This window comes from Calidris pugnax, unplaced genomic scaffold (assembly GCF_001431845.1).
Source record: "Calidris pugnax isolate Ruff unplaced genomic scaffold, ASM143184v1 scaffold3, whole genome shotgun sequence".
Lineage (NCBI taxonomy): Eukaryota > Metazoa > Chordata > Aves > Charadriiformes > Scolopacidae > Calidris > Calidris pugnax.
This window is the reverse complement of record NW_015090799.1, coordinates 3,075,886-3,093,879: the sequence shown is the minus strand read 5'-3', so window position 1 is coordinate 3,093,879 and position 17,994 is coordinate 3,075,886. Positions and strand designations below refer to the sequence as shown.

Sequence of the window (17,994 nt, the reverse complement as noted above, 5' to 3'; positions counted from 1 at the left end):
AGAGCTGGCACTTAACTTCAGGAAGGGGATGCTTACTGTGGAAAACCTCTCCATCCCTGATCCCGGAGCTCTGCTTACACGTGCAGCCAGCCAGAAGAGATTGGCTAGGTAAGAAATGGGCATACTTGACTAACTTGATAGTCAAGAAGATTTAAATAGAACAATTGAAGAAAGCTCTGGTCTGCCTCTGTTTTTATAAGCTTCAGATTGCTACAATTTGCATCGAAGCAAAGGCTAGAGACACACAACCTGTCTTGTGCTACACCTTAGGAGTAGGGGGAAAAGAGGGTCTTGTGGTAGAAGGGTTTGTCAGGACTCTCATCATCTGTGCCAAATTCATGGCATCACTTTAGGCAAACTATGCTTCAGGGGGTTTGTTGTTGTGGAAGTTGGGCAATTAAATTCAATATCTTTTATGCAAGTGAACAGGGTTATACAGTATGCATTATGGATTTGAAGATCCTGGGGCTGAATCTAGACCACGTTTCCCCATAAAAGTTGAGCCTTGACAAATTTGATTGTTCTGCTGTTTGTGGACATCTGCATGCTGCTGGGATAGTTTGAGAGGGTGCTGCCTGACCTGTACTGAGGGTTCTGGCCATCCTGGATTTCCACCAGCTGAACAAAGCATTAGTGTCACTGAAAAAAAAAAATAAAGGACACGAACTGTCCTTGTAAAGTTTATGTGCCTTAAAATCTTTGTATTTACTTTGATTTTAGCTGGCCTTTATTTGTGTGTATTTCCAAGGTGGTCTTTTGCCCCAGCTGCACCCTGTGCTGAGTAGGAGGAAAGGAAGAACTCGTGTTCACGTTGTGCAACGTTGACAGCAGAGCAGCACTTCTCTGCAAATAATCTCGGTATTTTCAAAGTGCTGCTGTGGCAGTGGTTTCTTCTCCTTAACACCCACTTCTAATCAAACTTCTCTCTCTTCCTCTCTCCCTCTTTCTGGCGCCTTTTTGCTTTCTCAGAACCAGTTCCTTCTCTCGCTGGGCAGCCTGTAGCAGCGAGGAAGCCAGTAGGTAGCCCCTGTAGTAGTTTTTTGGAAATGCACTGTTGCTCTTTGGGTACGTTTGGGTTCTGAAGAGATGCTACAGAGGCCAAACTGAGCTCTGGAGTGGAGCCATCAAGAGGAACAAGTGTTGAGGAACACGACTGAAGGTGTTTGTTCACAGCTGCGAATGCACATGAGGCTTCAGCCCACAGGCTGCTGTATCTTAAACCTGATTTAGAGTGAGGGGAGTGCAGGGGGGGTGTGAAAGGGGACAGGACGGCTCGCAGAGGGGAGCCGTAGAGAGCAGCACACCCAGCTGCTCTCCTCTTCCCACCCGTCTTGCTTTGCCCATGTAAATTAGCTGTAGCCTGCTTTGGAAGGATGCTGTGCGCTGAAGGGATCCAGGTGTCTAAGAAACAGGGTTTAAATTGGGAATAGAGAAGGTAAAACATTCACTCTCTTCCTCCCATGGACTAAGCCTAACGTCACTGCTGAGCTGAGTTTGCTTGCAAAAAACTCCCTTAAAAACTACTCCCAGTTTATGTTCCTGGCCATAATGCACCCAAATAGAAATAAAATTTTTAGTTAAACTATGCTTGACAACTCTCTTAAGAGACTGTCTTTTTGTGGCCAAGGAAGTAAAGGGGGAAAAGTAAAGCAATAATTGAATGTCCAGAGTTTAGCCTAATTTTTAGCTCATTCTCATCATGAAGGATTCTAATCTTGTTGCACAAAAATCATCTCTGGATATTTTTTTCCTCAAAAGAGTCAGGTCATCCTTTCCTTGAAGAGAATAAACATTGAGAAATTCCTCCCTGTCCATCTGTCTCTTTCCCTACCTGGTCAGTCATGTGTACGCCATGTCTACAACTACAGCTTCAGGAAGGACATTTGCTGACAGGGGGAGACCAAGGAATTCTGCTAACTTCTTCCATTGAGTGCCACCAGCTCTGTCACATGTGCTTCCAACACACATGTGGTTCTTTCTCTGGAGTCCTACCCATTTTGCTGTGACAGCAGGATACTTGACTGTTCCTGTGATCCTGTGAAGCTGGATAATTCCTGTGGCTACATCAGATAAAATTTTAGCACTTTGTCCTTTAACCTCTTCAGTTTGTTTCACACCAGCGCCACCTTCCTCCTCCCTCCCCTGTCCCAACTTCTGTGAAGTTTAATGGTCAGGGATTGACACAGATGAAGGTTATCAAAGGCACCCAGATACTTAAACAGCTGGGTTTCCAAGTCCACCTGTGAAGTGCTGGCGTTGTCCTGGTTGGTGGGTAAGACTGCTTTAAGGGGAGCTGGAGGGGACTTTCAGTAATTTTCAAAACCGACTTTTTCTGTCACTTGGTTAACTCTTCTCCTGTCTGCTACAGCGTTTCACACTGAGCTGCATCTCAAGCACAGCATCTGAGCAGCACCCTTATCAAAGGATCAGGGTAGCAAGAAAAGTATGGTGAAATGCTGCTATATCTGGGACAGAGAGCAGCAGCTTGACTGTAACAGAATAGAAGGGAGGAGAGGAGTTTACTTGAGTTTCTCCAAACTGAGGAATGCACTGGACATAAACCGCTATCTATTGCTTGCCTATTTAAAAAACATGCCACGGGAGTGCTGACTGGATGTGCATCTACTTCGTGTTGTTGAGGGTGTAGCCAGGGGGGGTCGGTCTCTTCTCCCAAGGAACAGGCGATGGGACAAGAGGAAATGGCCTCAAGTTGCACCAGGGGAGGTTCAGATTGGAGATTAGGAAAAATGTTTCCATGGAAAGGGTTATGAAGCCTTGGAATGGGCTGCCCAGGGAAGGGGTTGAGGCACCATCCCTGGAGGGATTTAAAAGCCGGGCTGACATAGTGCTTAGAGACATGGGTTAGTGATGGGTTTTATCAGAGTTAGGTTGATGGTTGGACTAGATGATCATAAAGGTCCCTTCCAACCTCGATGATTCTATGATTCTGTGATTCTACTTTTAGCATAAACATGCTCTCCCTGGAAGGCAGCTCATGGTTTAGGCAAACAGCAGCCCTGCTGTGGCACCACAAGCACACGCTGCCCATGGGTCTGTCCAGGTTCACGGGTGGGTTTGCAACCTCTTCTCCATTCTGGGCTCAGCTTGTTGCAGGGGTCTGGGTTGTGGCAGTTACTTCACTACAGTCAGACTGAGGGCCTCTGATGTATTTTTGTGGTGTAATGTTCCTGTTTCCATGCTGATAGAGGTCTGAGGGCAAGAGCATGGTCTTGTGAATTACTGCTGGTGTTTCCTTTGATACCAGCAGGTTTTTACAGTCTCCCCATCCAGGTTCTGTTTATATCCGAGAGCTGAACGAAGTCAGACTTTGAAACCCTGACATGTGCATCAGCTCTGTGCAGGCTGCTGGTCAGGGAGCGTATGTTCATGCACGTGCCAACAGGTACACAAGTTGTGTGTAAGCCTGTGAGATGATGGGTACGGACCGGCTGGGCTGCAGACTGCCGCGGCAGTTGATGTAACTCATGACACCAGTGGACCACTTTACTACAGCAGACATGACAGAAAAGGCTCTCAGGTTCTCTTTGCCAGTTCATGGGCAGGAATAATTTTATATTATTGCTTCCTATATTATGCTTGCTCTTAGTGGACTTTAATCTCTCGGGTCATCAGGCTTGGCTCTTTCTGCAGCACTGAAAGTTTACACGCAAAACTGGCACTTCTACCTCATGGGAATATTTTTATTTATCTATTAAGTGAACATCAGGCCATGGCCGTGATTTTTCTTTTTCTGTGTATCTTGGCCTTCTGAGAAGTGCGGCAAACTGTCCCTCTTTAAATGAAGCAGGATTTAATATTTAATGTATAGGAAAATAGAAGAATAAAGATTCAGCCTTTGCCTGCAAAATCTGCAGCTGTGTAGTCTGAAAAATCTGCAGTGTTTTGCACGGCTCAGTTCAGTTTAATCTCCTCAGACCTCTCTAGTTAGCTCAGACAGCTCTGCACAGCTGAAGCCATTGCAGGATAGACTTAATGTAAATGTTAAATCGTGGGATGGGGGAGTGCAATGAACTGCTACCTCAAGAGGCTACTGAGCTCTCAGCCCAAGAGCTGGACAGCTCTTAAAGATGTCTGGCTTCCCGGTGTCGACAGGAGATGGGCACCCAAATGCATTTAAAAATCTTAGCCTGGGTCTCTCATGTTGCAAGTATATAACTTGCCCCCACCACTGGCTTCTCTCTTTTGGTATCAATACTTCACTTTGTTCTTGGAAGTCAGAAGTGAGGAAACCCGGGTAAGTCCTGGTGAAGGTGGACAAGCAGCCACTGCTAATGACACTCGTGCTATTTCCATCCTGTCTATGCCAGGGTAACTTCCCAAGACCCAGGCGTGGGCAGCAGCAGAACATCAGTGCAGTGCGTGGCATTTGAGGATGCCGTCACCTGCTGGGATGCTCAGCTCCTTCTCCTGCCTGCTCCTGCTCATGCTATTTCCATCCTGTCTATGCCAGGGTAACTTCCCAAGACCCAGGCGTGGGCAGCAGCAGAACATCAGTGCAGTGCGTGGCATTTGAGGATGCCGTCACCTGCTGGGATGCTCAGCTCCTTCTCCTGCCTGCTCCTGCTCCTGCCTGCTGCCCTGCCTGCTGCCCTGCCTGTTCCTGCTCCTGCTCCTGCCCTGCCTGCTGCCCTGCCTGCTGCCCTACCTGCTGCCCTACCTGCTCCTGCCTGTTCCTGTTCCTGCTCCTGCCCTGCCCGCTGCTGCTGATGGGGCTAGAAGGAGGGGTGCGATGCCGTCACCTGCTGGGATGCTCAGCTCCTGCTCCTGCCTACTCCTGCCTGCTGCCGCTGATGGGGCTAGAAGGAGGGGTGCACAGCCAAAGCACACTGCTGTGGCTCCCACCCTAAATTACTTTTTCCCAGTGCCCTCCAGCTTGCCGTGGCTTGAGCTGCAGATGACACCTAAGGAGTGTAGTTACCATAACCAGCCTCAAAAGTTAGTTGCACATACCCTTAAGCATGAAATGAACCGTTCTGAATAAAGGCGTTACGGGCAGCAGTGGGGTGAAGTGTCATAGCCTGACTGCTGCCAGCGGTAGAGCTTTGGCTGCTCACACTTTCTTCCCTGCAAGAATATAGAGTTTGCTTTCTGCTTTTCTTCCCGATGCAAGCTTTCAAAACTCTTTGTAACCTTCAGGGACAAGTGCTTTGCTTTGCATTTTGCTGCTCTCTCTCTTACCCTCTCCCGTCTTGCTGGAAGCATTTTATATGGTTTAAAGGCTCCCGACTTCAGGAAGTGAGACCCTGCACTTCAAGGAAGTTGGTGAGAAGCAGAGAGAGAGGTAGGGAATAGCTCTCTCAGCTGCCCTGGAGACAGACCCCGTGGCAATGCTGCGTGGTGGGTGGAAAGGAGCAGTGTCCGCTTGGAGCTGCTGGGGCAGAGTCACAGCAGGTCACGGCACGAGCTCTGGCTTTTGGTGTCAGAAACTGAAATGGTGCTCAGTGGTACGGGACTGGGGTCTGCGCCTCGGCTTTGAGCTTCAAACCCGGCGTTTTTCACCCTGAATGTTTTTGCCAAGCAGGTGGTGGACCCTGCACCCATCAGTTCTGTGTCACCACCTTCTCCCGTGCTCCACGAGTGCTGCCTTCCTCTTCTGTGCGTTCCCCCGGGGCGCTGTGGGCTGTCGCTGTGCATGTCAGGTGCTTCCAGTGTCTAGCCCCAAAGCAGACATGTTTTAAAGTGGATGAAATGCTCTTTTTCTTCCATAATCTTTAAAAAGTACCATGGGATAGTGCTGGCAGAACCGCCTTTCCCGAGGCAGCTAGAGAGGCAGCGCAGTGTAAACGTCAGGAATTCCATGTTGACACCAGCTAACGGCATCTCCTGAGAGGAATTTTCCAGAGGAAGGGGTGACAACTCAGGTCCTCACTGAATGCTTTTTTTGGGGACTGGTGCCACTTTGGTGTTGCTGGTTTTAGTGAACCTGTGGGTGAGGGCTCCTGCTTGGTCCTTACCCCCTGGGTGAGAGAGGAGGCCATCAGGATGCTGAAGAAAGTCCATTTGCTGGACTTGTTACTTTTTGGCTCCGTCCTCTCGCAAACAGCAGCACCGTGGCCTTACAGCAGGATGGGAGGTATCTCCTTGCTGGGGGAGAGGCAGGCCTCCTTTCCAAACCCCCAGCTCTATGAATCATAGAATGAGTTGGGTTGGAAGGAACCTTAAAGATCATCAAGTTCCAACCCCCTGCCCTGGGCAGGGACACCTCCCACCAGACCAGGTTGCTCCAAGCCCCCTCCAGCCTGGCCTTGAACCCCTCCATGGATGGGGCAGCCACAGCTTCTCTGGGCAACCTGGGCCAGGCTCTCACCACCCTCACAGGGAAGAGTTTCTTTCTGGTATCTCATCTAAATCTCCCCTCTTCCAATTCAAAACATTTACCCCTTGTCCTGTCACTGCACTCCCTGACAAAGAGTCCCTCCCCAGCTCTCCTGTAGCTCCCTTCAGATATTGGAAGGCTGTTATGAGGTCACCCCGGAGCCTTCTCTTCTCCAGGCTGAACAACCCCAGCCTTATGAACCAGTTGAGCACCGGACTGTTGCCTGGTGGTGATGAGGTGGGATACTCTCTGGCTGCACCCGGAGTCCTCCCCGTTCCCTGAGGCCAGCCTGGCAGTTCAGAGGCCGCCTGGTCTGTGCCCAGTTGACCGTTCCTGTTTCTCTTCCAGAGAGGCGGTACTCCCGATCCCGTCCTAAGCCTGGCGTGCTGAATTACCCGTCTCACGTGCCGACGAGCCGGCAGCCCAGCAAGATGGCCCTGACGCCGCTGACGGAGCAGGAGGGTGAGGCCTACCTGGAGAAATGCGGCAGCATCCGTCGCCACACCGTCGCCAACGCTCACTCGGATATTCAGCTCCTGGCCATGGCCTCCATGATGCACACAGGGATGGTGGCCGAGGAGTCGGACAGTCCCGACAAGTGCCGCCTCCTGCCCCCCAGCTTTAGCCACCGGCAGTGCTCCAGCGAGCCCAGCATCGCCGACGGGCCCGAGGGGGTGGTGGTGGCCAGCAGGCAGGACCCCCCAGAGCTGAACTGCACCTCGGTCAGCTAGAAGCCATCTTGCTGAGGAGAGGAGGAGAACTGTGTGCACTAAGCTGGGCAAGGTGTCGCCTCGTCCCTGCTGGGAAAAAAAGGAAAAAAAATATTTGAGTTTTGCTCCTGTCGTTGAAATGGCCTTGAGGGATCTTGTGTCTCTTTGGGAATGCTCTCTGGGTTTGTTTTTCTCCCCTGCCTGGGATCAGTGTTGATGGAGGTACCGGGCTGCTCCCAGATGAGCACTGAGGGCTGCAAAGGTTTCGCTGCTGAGCAGCGTGGTCACCTTATGTCACCTTCCTTCCTCCACTAGTCCAAACCCTTTGGCCTCAGGTTTCCTTCTGTGTCTTTGGGATGATACAAATTAGCCTCTTTCTGCTTTTCTCTGTCTTTCCCAGCTTTCTGCTGCTTGTTTGCTCTTTGTTCCTGCAGCAGAGACCCCTGTGCGAAGTGTTCCCCTTGCGTCTGGTGGCAGGGTGGTGGTGACCGAGGACTGCATTTCCCTCTTTTAAAGGTGAAATCAGGGATGGAACTCTTCATATCCTGCAGGAAGATCTGCTCAGGTGGCTTGCGAGGGAAGGAGATCTTTCCCTTTGTCTCCCGTGGACATGGATGAAATGTCCAAATCCAAACAAATCAGACTTTTTTTTCCCCCAGACCTGAAGAGAACTGTGTGTACATGGAGTCTCAGCTGAGTGCTTCATACGTACCTTATTTGGTTCCAGTCACATCTCTGGGGATAGTGGTGTAAATTGGGCGCAAAGGATGGGTGGGTGTGTAAACTGGGGGCAAAATACAGTCCTGAGCATCCTAGCATTTGACAAAAATTTTTTTTTCAAAATTTCAGTGGTGGTAGGACTACAATGGAAGGAGAAATCTAAATGGATCTCCTCTGGGAAGGAGACGCTGTCAGAGTCTGCACTTGTGAAGGCGACATGAGGGTGCTTCTCAGCACTGGGCCCCTGGCTACAGACCAGGAGGTGAGGAACAGAATTTCATCCTTGGGTTGCTCTGGAACTTTTAGCACTCACAGGTTTTGTGAGACCAAAGATAACCATGGGGCATAGTGAGTAGTCCTGCCTTGGTAAGTGTATTCATGAAGTGCTCCTGACCTCCAGTGGTACCTGCCTCAGCGCAGGCTCCTTTTAAGAGAGAGAGAGGTCCCTTTGCAGTCTTTGCTTTTGGTTTTATTTTTTTTTGAAGCTCAGGAGCAGGTCCAGTTTGCAAGTGTCTGTGTCTGGCCCTGCAGTGTCTGCTCTGCAGCATCACTTGGTACTCACACGCTGCTCTGTGGGAGCAGAACCCCTCTGTTCGAGCCGTCCCCTGGGACCCTCTGCCCTTGGCTGGCTGAGCAGATTTGCAAGGGCCATTACAGGCTTAGAGGTGAACTGAAATGCTGCCTTAAATGTGAAATCCCATTAAAAATACAGTTATAACACCACTGCCACTCGAATCTAGTCCCAACAATCTCGGGCACTAGAGCATGCCCTGAAGAGCCACCTCTACACGTGTCTTAAATCCCCCCAGGGATGGTGACTCCACCACCTCCCTGGGCAGGCCGTTCCAGGGCCTGACCACCCTCTCAGCAAAGTCATTCTTCCCAATATCTCATCTAAACCCCCCCTGCCCCAACTTCAGACCATTTCCTCTGCTCCTGGCATTATTCCCTTGGGAGAAGAGGCCACCCCCCACCTCTCTACCCCCTCCTTTCAGGGAGCTGTAGAGGGCAAGGAGGTCTCCCCTCAGCCTCCTCTTCTCCAAACTCAACATGCCCAGATCCGTCAGGCTCTCCTCGGATGACTTGTTCTGCAGACCCCTCCCCAGCTTGGTGGCTCTCCTCTGGACACGCTCCAGCCCCTCAATGTCTTTCCTGTAGTGAGGGGCCCAGAACTGACCACAGCCCTCGAGGTGAGGCCTCACCAGTGCCCAGTCCAGAGGCACCATCACTGCCCTGCTCCTGCTGGCCACGCTGGTCCTGACACAGGCAGGATGCTGGTGGCCTCCTTGGCCACCTGGGCACACTGCTGGCTCCTTTTCAGCCGGCAGTCCACTAACAGCCCCAGGGCCTTTTCTGCTGGGCAGGTCCAGCCACTCGGCCCCCAGCCTGTAGCATCTATGGGGTTGGTGTGACCCAAGTGCATGACCCGGCGCTTGGCCTTGTTGAACCTCATCCCATTGGCCTTGGCCAATTTGGTGACAAAGCATCAGAAATACCAGTGGTGAGCACAGGTCACACCACCTTTGTAAATGGGGCTGTTGCTTTGTGTCCTGTGGTTTGCAGATGCTGGAAGAGATATTTGAAAGGGCCTGGGATTTTTTTTGCCGTCACCCTCGCTGGCTGCCTGGTGCACGAGGCACCTTGTGCTGGCTGCCTCCTCCTCGGAGATGCACAGCTCAGTGGAAGCCAGGATGGTGTGGCTTTAAGAAGTCTTCCTATCGGACGGATTCTAGGATAAATTCCCCTCCTAGTCATAAATTAGACTGACCAGTCCAACTTACTTGTTGTCCTCTGCCCCAGGGTGGCCACGGATTATGGTGGAGGTTCAGAATCCCTGCAGTGACAGCTGAACTAGTAGACCGTGCTGGTCTCACCTGGGCACAGTCCCTCCAGTGTGGGGCAGATGATGGCATCCTGCTGAAAAGGAATTGATGTGGCCCCTTGCAGTGATTCAAAGCTTTCTCTAGTCACAGTGGGACACGTGGGGAAGGGATGGCCCTGCAGCACCCTGCAGTTCACTCTTATGAATGCTTTTCTCCTTTCTATTCCTCCTCTAACCCCTTTGTCTTCTCCAAATACCCAAACCGTTTGGATTAGTGAGCAGCGCCCTCTTTTATGGTGAAAATTAGAATGATTTATTTATTTCCTGACATATTTTTGGATCGTTTCTAGGGCTAATAAGAATCCAGTCCTGGTTTTAACTTGAATTTCTTTTGTTTTACGTGTATGTATAATTTGAATCATTGTGATTTTTTTTTTGTCTGTTACTTTGCAAAAATTTGCACCAAGCCACTCAGAATCATGCACTTCCCCGGTTGGTCTGTTTTGAGGGAGAATTAAAGCTTGTGGCTTTACTTTGTCAGCTGAAGTAGACGGAGCTTGTTCTGTAAACCCCGCTGAGGGTGTCACCCCGAGCACCCCTCTCACAGGGGTGATGTGCCAGCCCCTCCTGTCTTTTGGGGGAGCCGGGGTGAAGCTGAAGCAGTGGGAAGGCTGTGCCCCCCGTCTGGCACTGGGGGGGTGATGCCAGGGGCTGCTCATCCTGCAGAGCCTCTGGAAGCGGGGAGCAAAGCCTCTGTCCCTTGGCCAGAGCCACGGTGTGGGAAACACCAACATTTTGGGTTCTGGTGTGAGGTCACACTCCTGCCCCGCTCGCTCAGCCGGGGCACGGGGCAGGTCCTCCCCACCCTCATGGTCCTCCCCTGGAGAGAACCTGCGGGGAGATTTTTAACAGTTTTAAATTGGAGGAGGGGAGATTTAGATTGGATATCAGGAAGCAATTCTTTGCTGTGAGGGTGGTGAGAGCCTGGCCCAGGTTGCCCAGAGAAGCTGTGGCTGCCCCATCCCTGGAGGGGTTCAAGGCCAGGCTGGATGGGGCTTGGAGCAAACTGGTCTGGTGGGAGGTGTCCCTGCCCAGGGCAGGGGGTGGGAACTCAAAGATCTTTAAGGTCCCTTCCAACACTAACCATTCTATGATTCGAAGAGCTCTCAGAATGGGGAGAAGGGATCCCTCTCACCTCCTTCTAAAGTGTGTCTGCTGCCTTTTAGCTGGGTAATCACCTGGACTGAGTCAGTTCCCAGCACACTGCATCTTTCTTCTCATTTTACTCTTAAGGTAAGTGATTTATTCTCCACGTTTGTACAATTCTGTCATAAACTTACCAAGGGGGTCTCATCAGAAATCTATTCTTAGTACAACTGGCCCTTTTCCCGACATCCCCCATAGGCAGTCAGCGTGTTTTTATGGCCAGTAGGCAGATCTTCTTCATTGCCCAGCTGGGTGGGCAACAACCTGGTCTGTTTTTTATTTGTGTATGTGAAGAAATGCAGCAGATCATGGTGCTGGCGCTGGTGGCAATAGGGGAAGCGTCGCAGGGTTTGGGTTTGTGCTGAGGTAGAGCGTTGCCCTTTCTTTTTAGGTCCGGATAGCGATGGTTTCCCCTGGAAGGGATGGTCTTTTGGTGCTGACAGCCCTGAGCCGACAGACTGAAAATGCTTGGCTCTTACAGGCAGCCTGTGTGTCCCAGAGAACACAACCTGAGTGTCTGGTGAGGGACAAATATTCCTCTTAATTCGGAGTGGAAAGAGCATGGCTAGTACTTGGCACCTCCCTGAGCAAAGAGGAGGATATTATAGGTCTTTTGGTGCTGACAGCCCTGAGCCGACAGACTGAAAATGCTTGGCTCTTACAGGCAGCCTGTGTGTCCCAGAGAACACAACCTGAGTGTCTGGTGAGGGACAAATATTCCTCTTAATTCGGAGTGGAAAGAGCATGGCTCTTGTTTGGCACCTCCCTGAGCAAAGAGGAGGATATTAGTTGTCCTGTTCATTTTTTGGATGTGGAAGGTGGATCTGGCAGCGTGACAACAGCTTAAATGGGGTTTTGTTACGTATCCACCCATTTGGAGAGTGCTGATTGTCCCCCCTTGCTGTCCAGCAGCTCCTGGTGAGAGCACCACAAAAGCTTCGGAACAGAAATGCCAGTTTTTAAAGCAGCCTGGAAGCCAAGGAGCAGCATGTCCTCATGAATACGGTGCTCAAAATTGCACGCAGTGAAATCCCTGCCACTTTCCACCTGAGAACTGGCCGCCCTTCATTCATTACTTGCACCTGAAGACACCTTGAGTGCCTGGGCAAGTTATTCCAACCGTTATTCCCACCCAGGAGGGCAAGTGCTGCCACCTTGAGTGCCTGGGCAAGTTATTCCAACCCAGGAGGGCAAGTGCTGCGTAACTGTCGTGCCAATTTGCACTTCTCCTGTGTGTAAGTTCATCCCTTCCAGGGCAGGAGGAATCCTGTCCTGAGTACACGAGGAGCCTGTGAGTAGTTTGGGCTGTGCTTCTCCTGTCCAAACGACAGAAAGAAATTGCAGTTCCAGCGAGGAAATAAGCGGACTGAAAATTGCCATTCTTAATCAGTAGTTGCTCATTGTGCATGGTCAACACACCCTCTGGGCCACAAATATGGGGGTGTGTGTAGGAGACACATCTGGGTGGCACAACATACGGGAGGGCAGTGGAGAAGAAAAATAGGCAGGTAGAGGAAGTACTAAATCTTTTCCCAGATAATTGATATAACAGTGGGGTAGAGGCTTAATTATAATTTGGCCATCAGACTTTTCAATGAGCAAAAAGAAAGCAAACCCCTTAAAAAAAACCCAAGATACAATGGCTTGAAGGGTCTCACCTACTCTAGTACCAAGCAGCTTTGGCAGGAGCTGTAAATTGCTGCAATATTCAGGGAGACACTGTGTGAAGTGTTTGTCATCAGGCTTCAGAGCCAGCTCCCACTTACACCAAGAGCTGGTTTGCAATTCTTGTGGCACAATCACTGTAGGCTGTGCAGTAACAACCCGTTACACTGAAAAGTAGATTGGAGTCATTGAAGAACAGATTGGAGTCACAGAATCATGCTTTCTGATCTCTAAATTTATGAAGACAGCTGCACACCCAGGAGTTGTCTGTGGTTGCCACCATCATCATTCAAAGTTATTTTTTTCTTCTTTTTTTTTTTTTTTAACCCAAAATTATGAGTTCTGTGAGAGTTTCTTGGGCTCCTCAAAGAGCAGACAGGCCAGTTACAAGATGCTCAGGGTTCAAGTCAGTGCTGCACCAGGACTACCTGGAAAGTAACAGAATTTATCTATATTAAATGTCAGTGAGAAACCCCACAATCTGTGCCCTGCATCACCTCTTAGACTGATTTACACCCATTACTGGTAAGCAAGACCTCTTCTTCCTCTGCGGGATTTTAATTCCTTGACACTAAGCGCTTATCAATTAACACATATCAGTGGTTCTTGGAGTAGAAACAAGACAACCTCCCTTGTCTCCTGCCTATCTGTCTCTCATGGGCAGACAGACAGACACTCTCATGGGCCTCTATTACAAGTGCTCGACGTCAGGCTCATCTCAGGCCGATGAATTATCCTTTATTTGCTGTGTGGTTGGGTATAAGAGATGAGAGGGTGGGAGAAGCTGTTCTGAAGGAGGGCACTGATGATACATGTGAAAAGTCCCCCTTGGGTGATTTGTGCACCACATTTACAAGAAACACCCTGCTCTAATCCTTTTTTTTTTTTTTTTCTCCTTTGGTGGGGATAGAAGGGGAGCTCCGATGGGCATTGAGACTTTGACTTTCAGGGATTCAGAATGACTCTCCTTTCCAAGGTTGAGTGAGTGCTGGGGAGGGCAGAGAGGAGGGGATTTCATGTGATTTTCCCCCATCCTCATTTTTTTCTCGGAAGACCGTGGTGTGCAGCTAATTGCACGCTGAGCATCACTGCATTTGGTAGCGCGAATGGGGCTCCTCTGAGCTCCTCCATTCAACCTGGCGCTGGATATCATCCATCTCTCTTCTCACTCTTCAGTGTTAGACATCTTTCTTCCCTGAAAAACCCAGAAGCAGCTGGAGGTGTGCTCCCCACTGCACCCATGCTCCTGGTGAGAGGAGGTGGCTCATCCTTCATGGCACTGCAGCAAAAAGCAGCTGCCACTGTCTAGTCACAGAATCACAGAATCATCATGGTTGGGAGGAACCTCTGAGATCATCAAGTCCAACCACACACACACACAAAACCCCCCACAATCCCAGGCACTAGAGCATGCCCTGAAGTGCCACCTCTACACGTGTCTTAAATCCCCCCAGGGATGGTGACTCCACCACCTCCCTGGGCAGGCCGTTCCAGGGCCTGACCACCCTCTCAGCAAAGTCATTCTTCCTCAGATCTAATCCAACCCTCCGCTGCCCCAACTTCAGACCATTTCCTCTGCTCCTGGCATTATTCCCTTGGGAGAAGAGGCCAACCCCCACCTCTCTACACCCTCCTTTCAGGGAGCTGTAGAGGGCAAGGAGGTCTCCCCTCAGCCTCCTCTTCTCCAAACTCAACATGCCCAGTTCCCTCAGCCTCTCCTCGGATGACTTGTTCTCAGTCATTCCATGATTCCCCCATCAAAGAGTGTCCCGTGTCTTTAATCCAGCTCTTTGAAATGAAAATAAATGCCAAAGTAAACAAAGCCTGGCAGTGTTTGCCATGAGCCCCCCCAGCTTATCAAAGCGTATAAGGTGGTGTGTAGAAGGAGCCCAGTCTTGTCACCCAAACAGACAAAAAAGCCCATCTTCAGAAGCGTATTTCTTTGACTTTCCCCAGTGGTTGGTCTGACCCACTGCCTGTCTGCACCGCTGCTGCCACCCTCCTTTACTCGGGGTTTACAAGGCCGAGTGGAAATTGCTACGATCTGCACCCTCTCCTGTCGTCTTTTGGAGTTGTTTTTTTTTTTTTTCTCCCAGGCTGGATGGATGGGCTGAGGCCAATGGGATGAGGTTCAACAAGGCCAAGTGCCGGGTCCTGCACTTGGGTCACACCAACCCCATGGATGCTACAGGCTGGGGGCAGAGTGGCTGGAGCTGCCCAGCAGAAAAGGCCCTGGGGGTGTTGGTGGACAGCCGGCTGAACAGGAGCCAGCAGTGTGCCCAGGTGGCCAAGGAGGCCAAGAGCATCCTGGCCTGGATCAGGAACAGCGTGGTTAACAGGACTCGGGAGGTGACCATCCCCCTGTACTGGGCACTGGTGAGGCCCCACCTCGAGGGCTGTGTCCAGTTTTGGGCCCCTCACCACAAAACAGACATTGAGGGGCTGGAGCGGGTCCAGAGAAGGGCAACGGAGCTGGTGAGGGGTCTGGAGCACAAGTCTTGTGAGGAGAGGCTGAGGGAGCTGGGGGTGTTCAGCCTGGAGAAGAGGAGGCTGAGGGGAGACCTTCTCGCTCTCTCCAACTCCCTGAAAGGAGGGTGTAGCCAGGGGGGGGTCGGTCTCTTCTCCCAAGGAACAGGCCATGGGACAAGAGGAAACGGCCTCACGTTGCACCAGGGGAGGTTTAGATTGGATATTAGGAAAAATTTATTCACAGAAAGGGTTGACAAATACTGGAATGGGCTGCCCAGGGAAGGGGTTGAGGCCCCATCCCTGGAGGGATTTAAAAGCCGGGTTGACAGAGTGCTTAGAGACATGGGTTAGTGATGGGGTTTTGTTTTTTTTTGTTTTGGTTTTGTTTTGTTTTGTTTTGTTTTGTTGTATGGTTTTCTTTTGTTATTTTATCAGAGTTAGGTTGATGGTTGGACTAGATGATCTTAAAGGTCCCTTCCAACCTGGACAATTCTATGATTCTCTATCAGATCCTACCAGCAGGCTCTGCCATTACCCCTTCATGAAACAGGCAATTGTGTTGAAATTGTGGCTGAGGGGTGGCTTCTGCAGCATCAGAGCAGGCTGGCATCCAACCCTTAGCCAAGGGAGCAGCCACCCGTGGAAGTGGGACTCATGTGGTCCTGCCATTAACGCTGGAGTCTTCTTTTGCTTCAGACACGGGTGATAGATGCCCAAACCTGCAGCTCTGCTGGCGAGCCGCCCAGGAGGAACACACTGTTAAAGCCTGGGGTGGGGAGGTCAGTTTTTCAGGTGACTGGGCAGCAGGAGGCTCTGGTACATGGGAAAAACACTCAGGGATTCTGCACGCAGCTGGATGGAAGTTTATCTCCTCGCCTGCAAGGGAAGCAAGGTGGTTAGATGAACCGTAACGCACCAGCTTGCATATCTGAAGGACAATTGGTCAAGTGTAACAACAGGCACAGGTTGCTCTAAGGGTTGAGGGTCACACTGCAAAGGGGAAAAAACACCAAACCTCTTTCTATCTTATTTTTGTATCAGGACTGGGAGTTCAGAGAACCTTCCTTTCTGTGCTCCTTCCCATCCCTTGGTGGTGAACTAGGGTCACTGGGGTCCTGGTCTGAGCAGTGGCATCTGGGAACCTGGACAAGCAAATGAATTAGCGGAGTCATCCACTGAAATCTGGGTGAACAAACGTTCCCTCCACCCTGAGACACAGATCCGTCGGGTTCAGGGAGAGCAGAGGACAGGGGGAAGGATGGGTTTTCTACACATTTATGTTGCTGCACGCCCTGGGACTAACAACGTAGGTGTGAAGGTCCATCCACATCACCCTTCTGACGGATCAAAAGTGACCGCAACAAGCAAAAGGCTGAGACTAAAATAAAAAAACTCCATGTCAGATCTTACACGGAGCTTGAGGCTGAAGTGAAAATTCCTCTTTTTGGGGGCTATTAAGAGGGGCTACAAAGAGAACCTTCAACAAGTTCAACTTCAACAAATTCAACAAACTTTCAAAAAAATTTTAAGCAAAGCAAGGATCAAACACTCTCGATTTTGGAACTGAATTGCAAGAAAATGACCTCTTAAGACAGGGAAGTTTTAGGTGTCCACAAATTAGGCTTGCGGAAATAGTCCTCCAAGGAGACAGATGTTCGGTATGAGTTACAGTGGTGAAGAAGCTCTGAAGGCAGGACCTCTGACTGGTGATGTGCTTTGGAAGACCCCAGCCATAAATTTGTTTGGAAATAATGCCCCCATCCCTCAGCAAAAAAACCCAACAACTAACAAACATAAAAAAGCACCGATGTCAGAAGCAGCAGGACTGGCCTGCTCTGCTTTCTGCATGAATGGCTGGGGGGATGTACGTCAGTGTGTGCTTGTGGTCTGTGGGTTGTGTCCTGCCTAATCCTGGAGAAAACTGTTCATGAGCTGGGTGTCCCTGCCCTGTTAGAGATGACTGGCTGGAGAGCAGCCCTGAGGAGAAGAACTTGGGAGTGCTTATGGACGAGAAGCTCCACATGAGCCGGCAGTGCGCGCTGGCAGCCCAGAGAGCCAACCCCATCCTGGGCTGCATCAGGAGAAGTGTGGCCAGCAGGTCACGGGAGGTGATTCTGCCCCTTTGCTCTGCACTCGTGAGACTCCACCTGGAGCTCTGTGTCCAGCTTTGGAGTCCTCAGCACAGGAAGGACATGGACCGGCTGGAACGGGTCCAGTGGAGGGCCACAAAGATGATCAGGGGGATGGAGCACCTCTGCTGTGAGGACAGGCTGAGAGAGCTGGGGTTGTTCAGCCTGGAGAAGAGAACTCATTGGAGAAGAGGGAGACCTCATTGCAGCCTTCCAATATCTGAAGGGGCTACAGGAGAGCTGGGGAGGGACTCTTTGCCAGGAAGTGTAATGATAGGACAAGGGGAAACGGTTTTAAATTGGAAGAAAAAAGATTCAGATCAGATCTCAGGAAGAAATTTTTTACTATGAGGGTGGCTGCCCCATCCCTGGAGGGGTTCAAGGCCAGGCTGGATGTGGCCTTGAGCAACCTGCTCTAGTGGGAGGTGTCCCTGCCCAGGGCAGGGGGGTTGGAACTTGATGATCTTTGAGGTCTCTTCCAACCTTAACCATTCTGTGATTCTATGATTCTATGACTGTATGTTGCAGGTGAATCCTTGGAGCTTGCTCCACCATGTGCCCTCCTGCCCGAGAGACCTCACAGAATCACATGGGGTTGGAAGGGACCTCTGGAGATAATCTAGTCCAACCCCCTGCCAAAGCAGGTCTCACAGGAACGTGTCCAGGGGGGTTTGAATGTCTCCAGAGAAGGAGACTCCACCACCTCCCTGGGCAGCCTCTGCCAGGGCTCTGTCACCCTCACAGGGAAGAAGTTCCTCCTTGTGTTTAGGTGGAACTTCCTATGTTCAAGTTTGTGCCCATTTCCTCTTGTCCTGACCCTGAGCACCACTGAAAAAAGACTGGCCCCATCCGGGACTCTGCAGAACACAATCTGCTCTGCACAGCAGGTGAAAAAATGTAAGGATTGTCTTGTTGCCCTTTCTCTTTTTTTTTTTT

General features: G+C 50.7%; 2 protein-coding genes across 4 annotated transcripts in view; one reads left to right on the top strand and one right to left on the bottom strand.

Annotated features, from left to right (window-relative positions):
- The window catches only part of PRR5L (proline rich 5 like), a 68,349-nt gene that overhangs the window by 45,620 nt on the left and 4,735 nt on the right, over positions 1–17,994 (top strand). For 2 of the 3 annotated variants that reach the window (XM_014937164.1, XM_014937163.1), the window contains exon 9: positions 6,686–8,629. In XM_014937164.1, the coding sequence (XP_014792650.1) occupies positions 6,686–7,068 (383 nt within the window). In that variant the 3' untranslated portion in view covers positions 7,069–8,629. Of the gene's footprint in view, positions 1–6,685; positions 8,630–17,994 lie in introns of those variants that run through there. The other variant, XR_001411399.1, reaches the window with a different exon arrangement.
- TRAF6 (TNF receptor associated factor 6) overlaps positions 12,823–17,994 on the bottom strand; it is a 31,953-nt gene continuing 26,781 nt past the window's right edge. Inside the window, exon 7 of the mRNA XM_014937162.1 lies at positions 12,823–12,888. Coding sequence (XP_014792648.1) covers positions 12,885–12,888 — 4 coding nt within the window. The 3' untranslated portion in view covers positions 12,823–12,884. The remainder of the gene's footprint in view (positions 12,889–17,994) is intronic.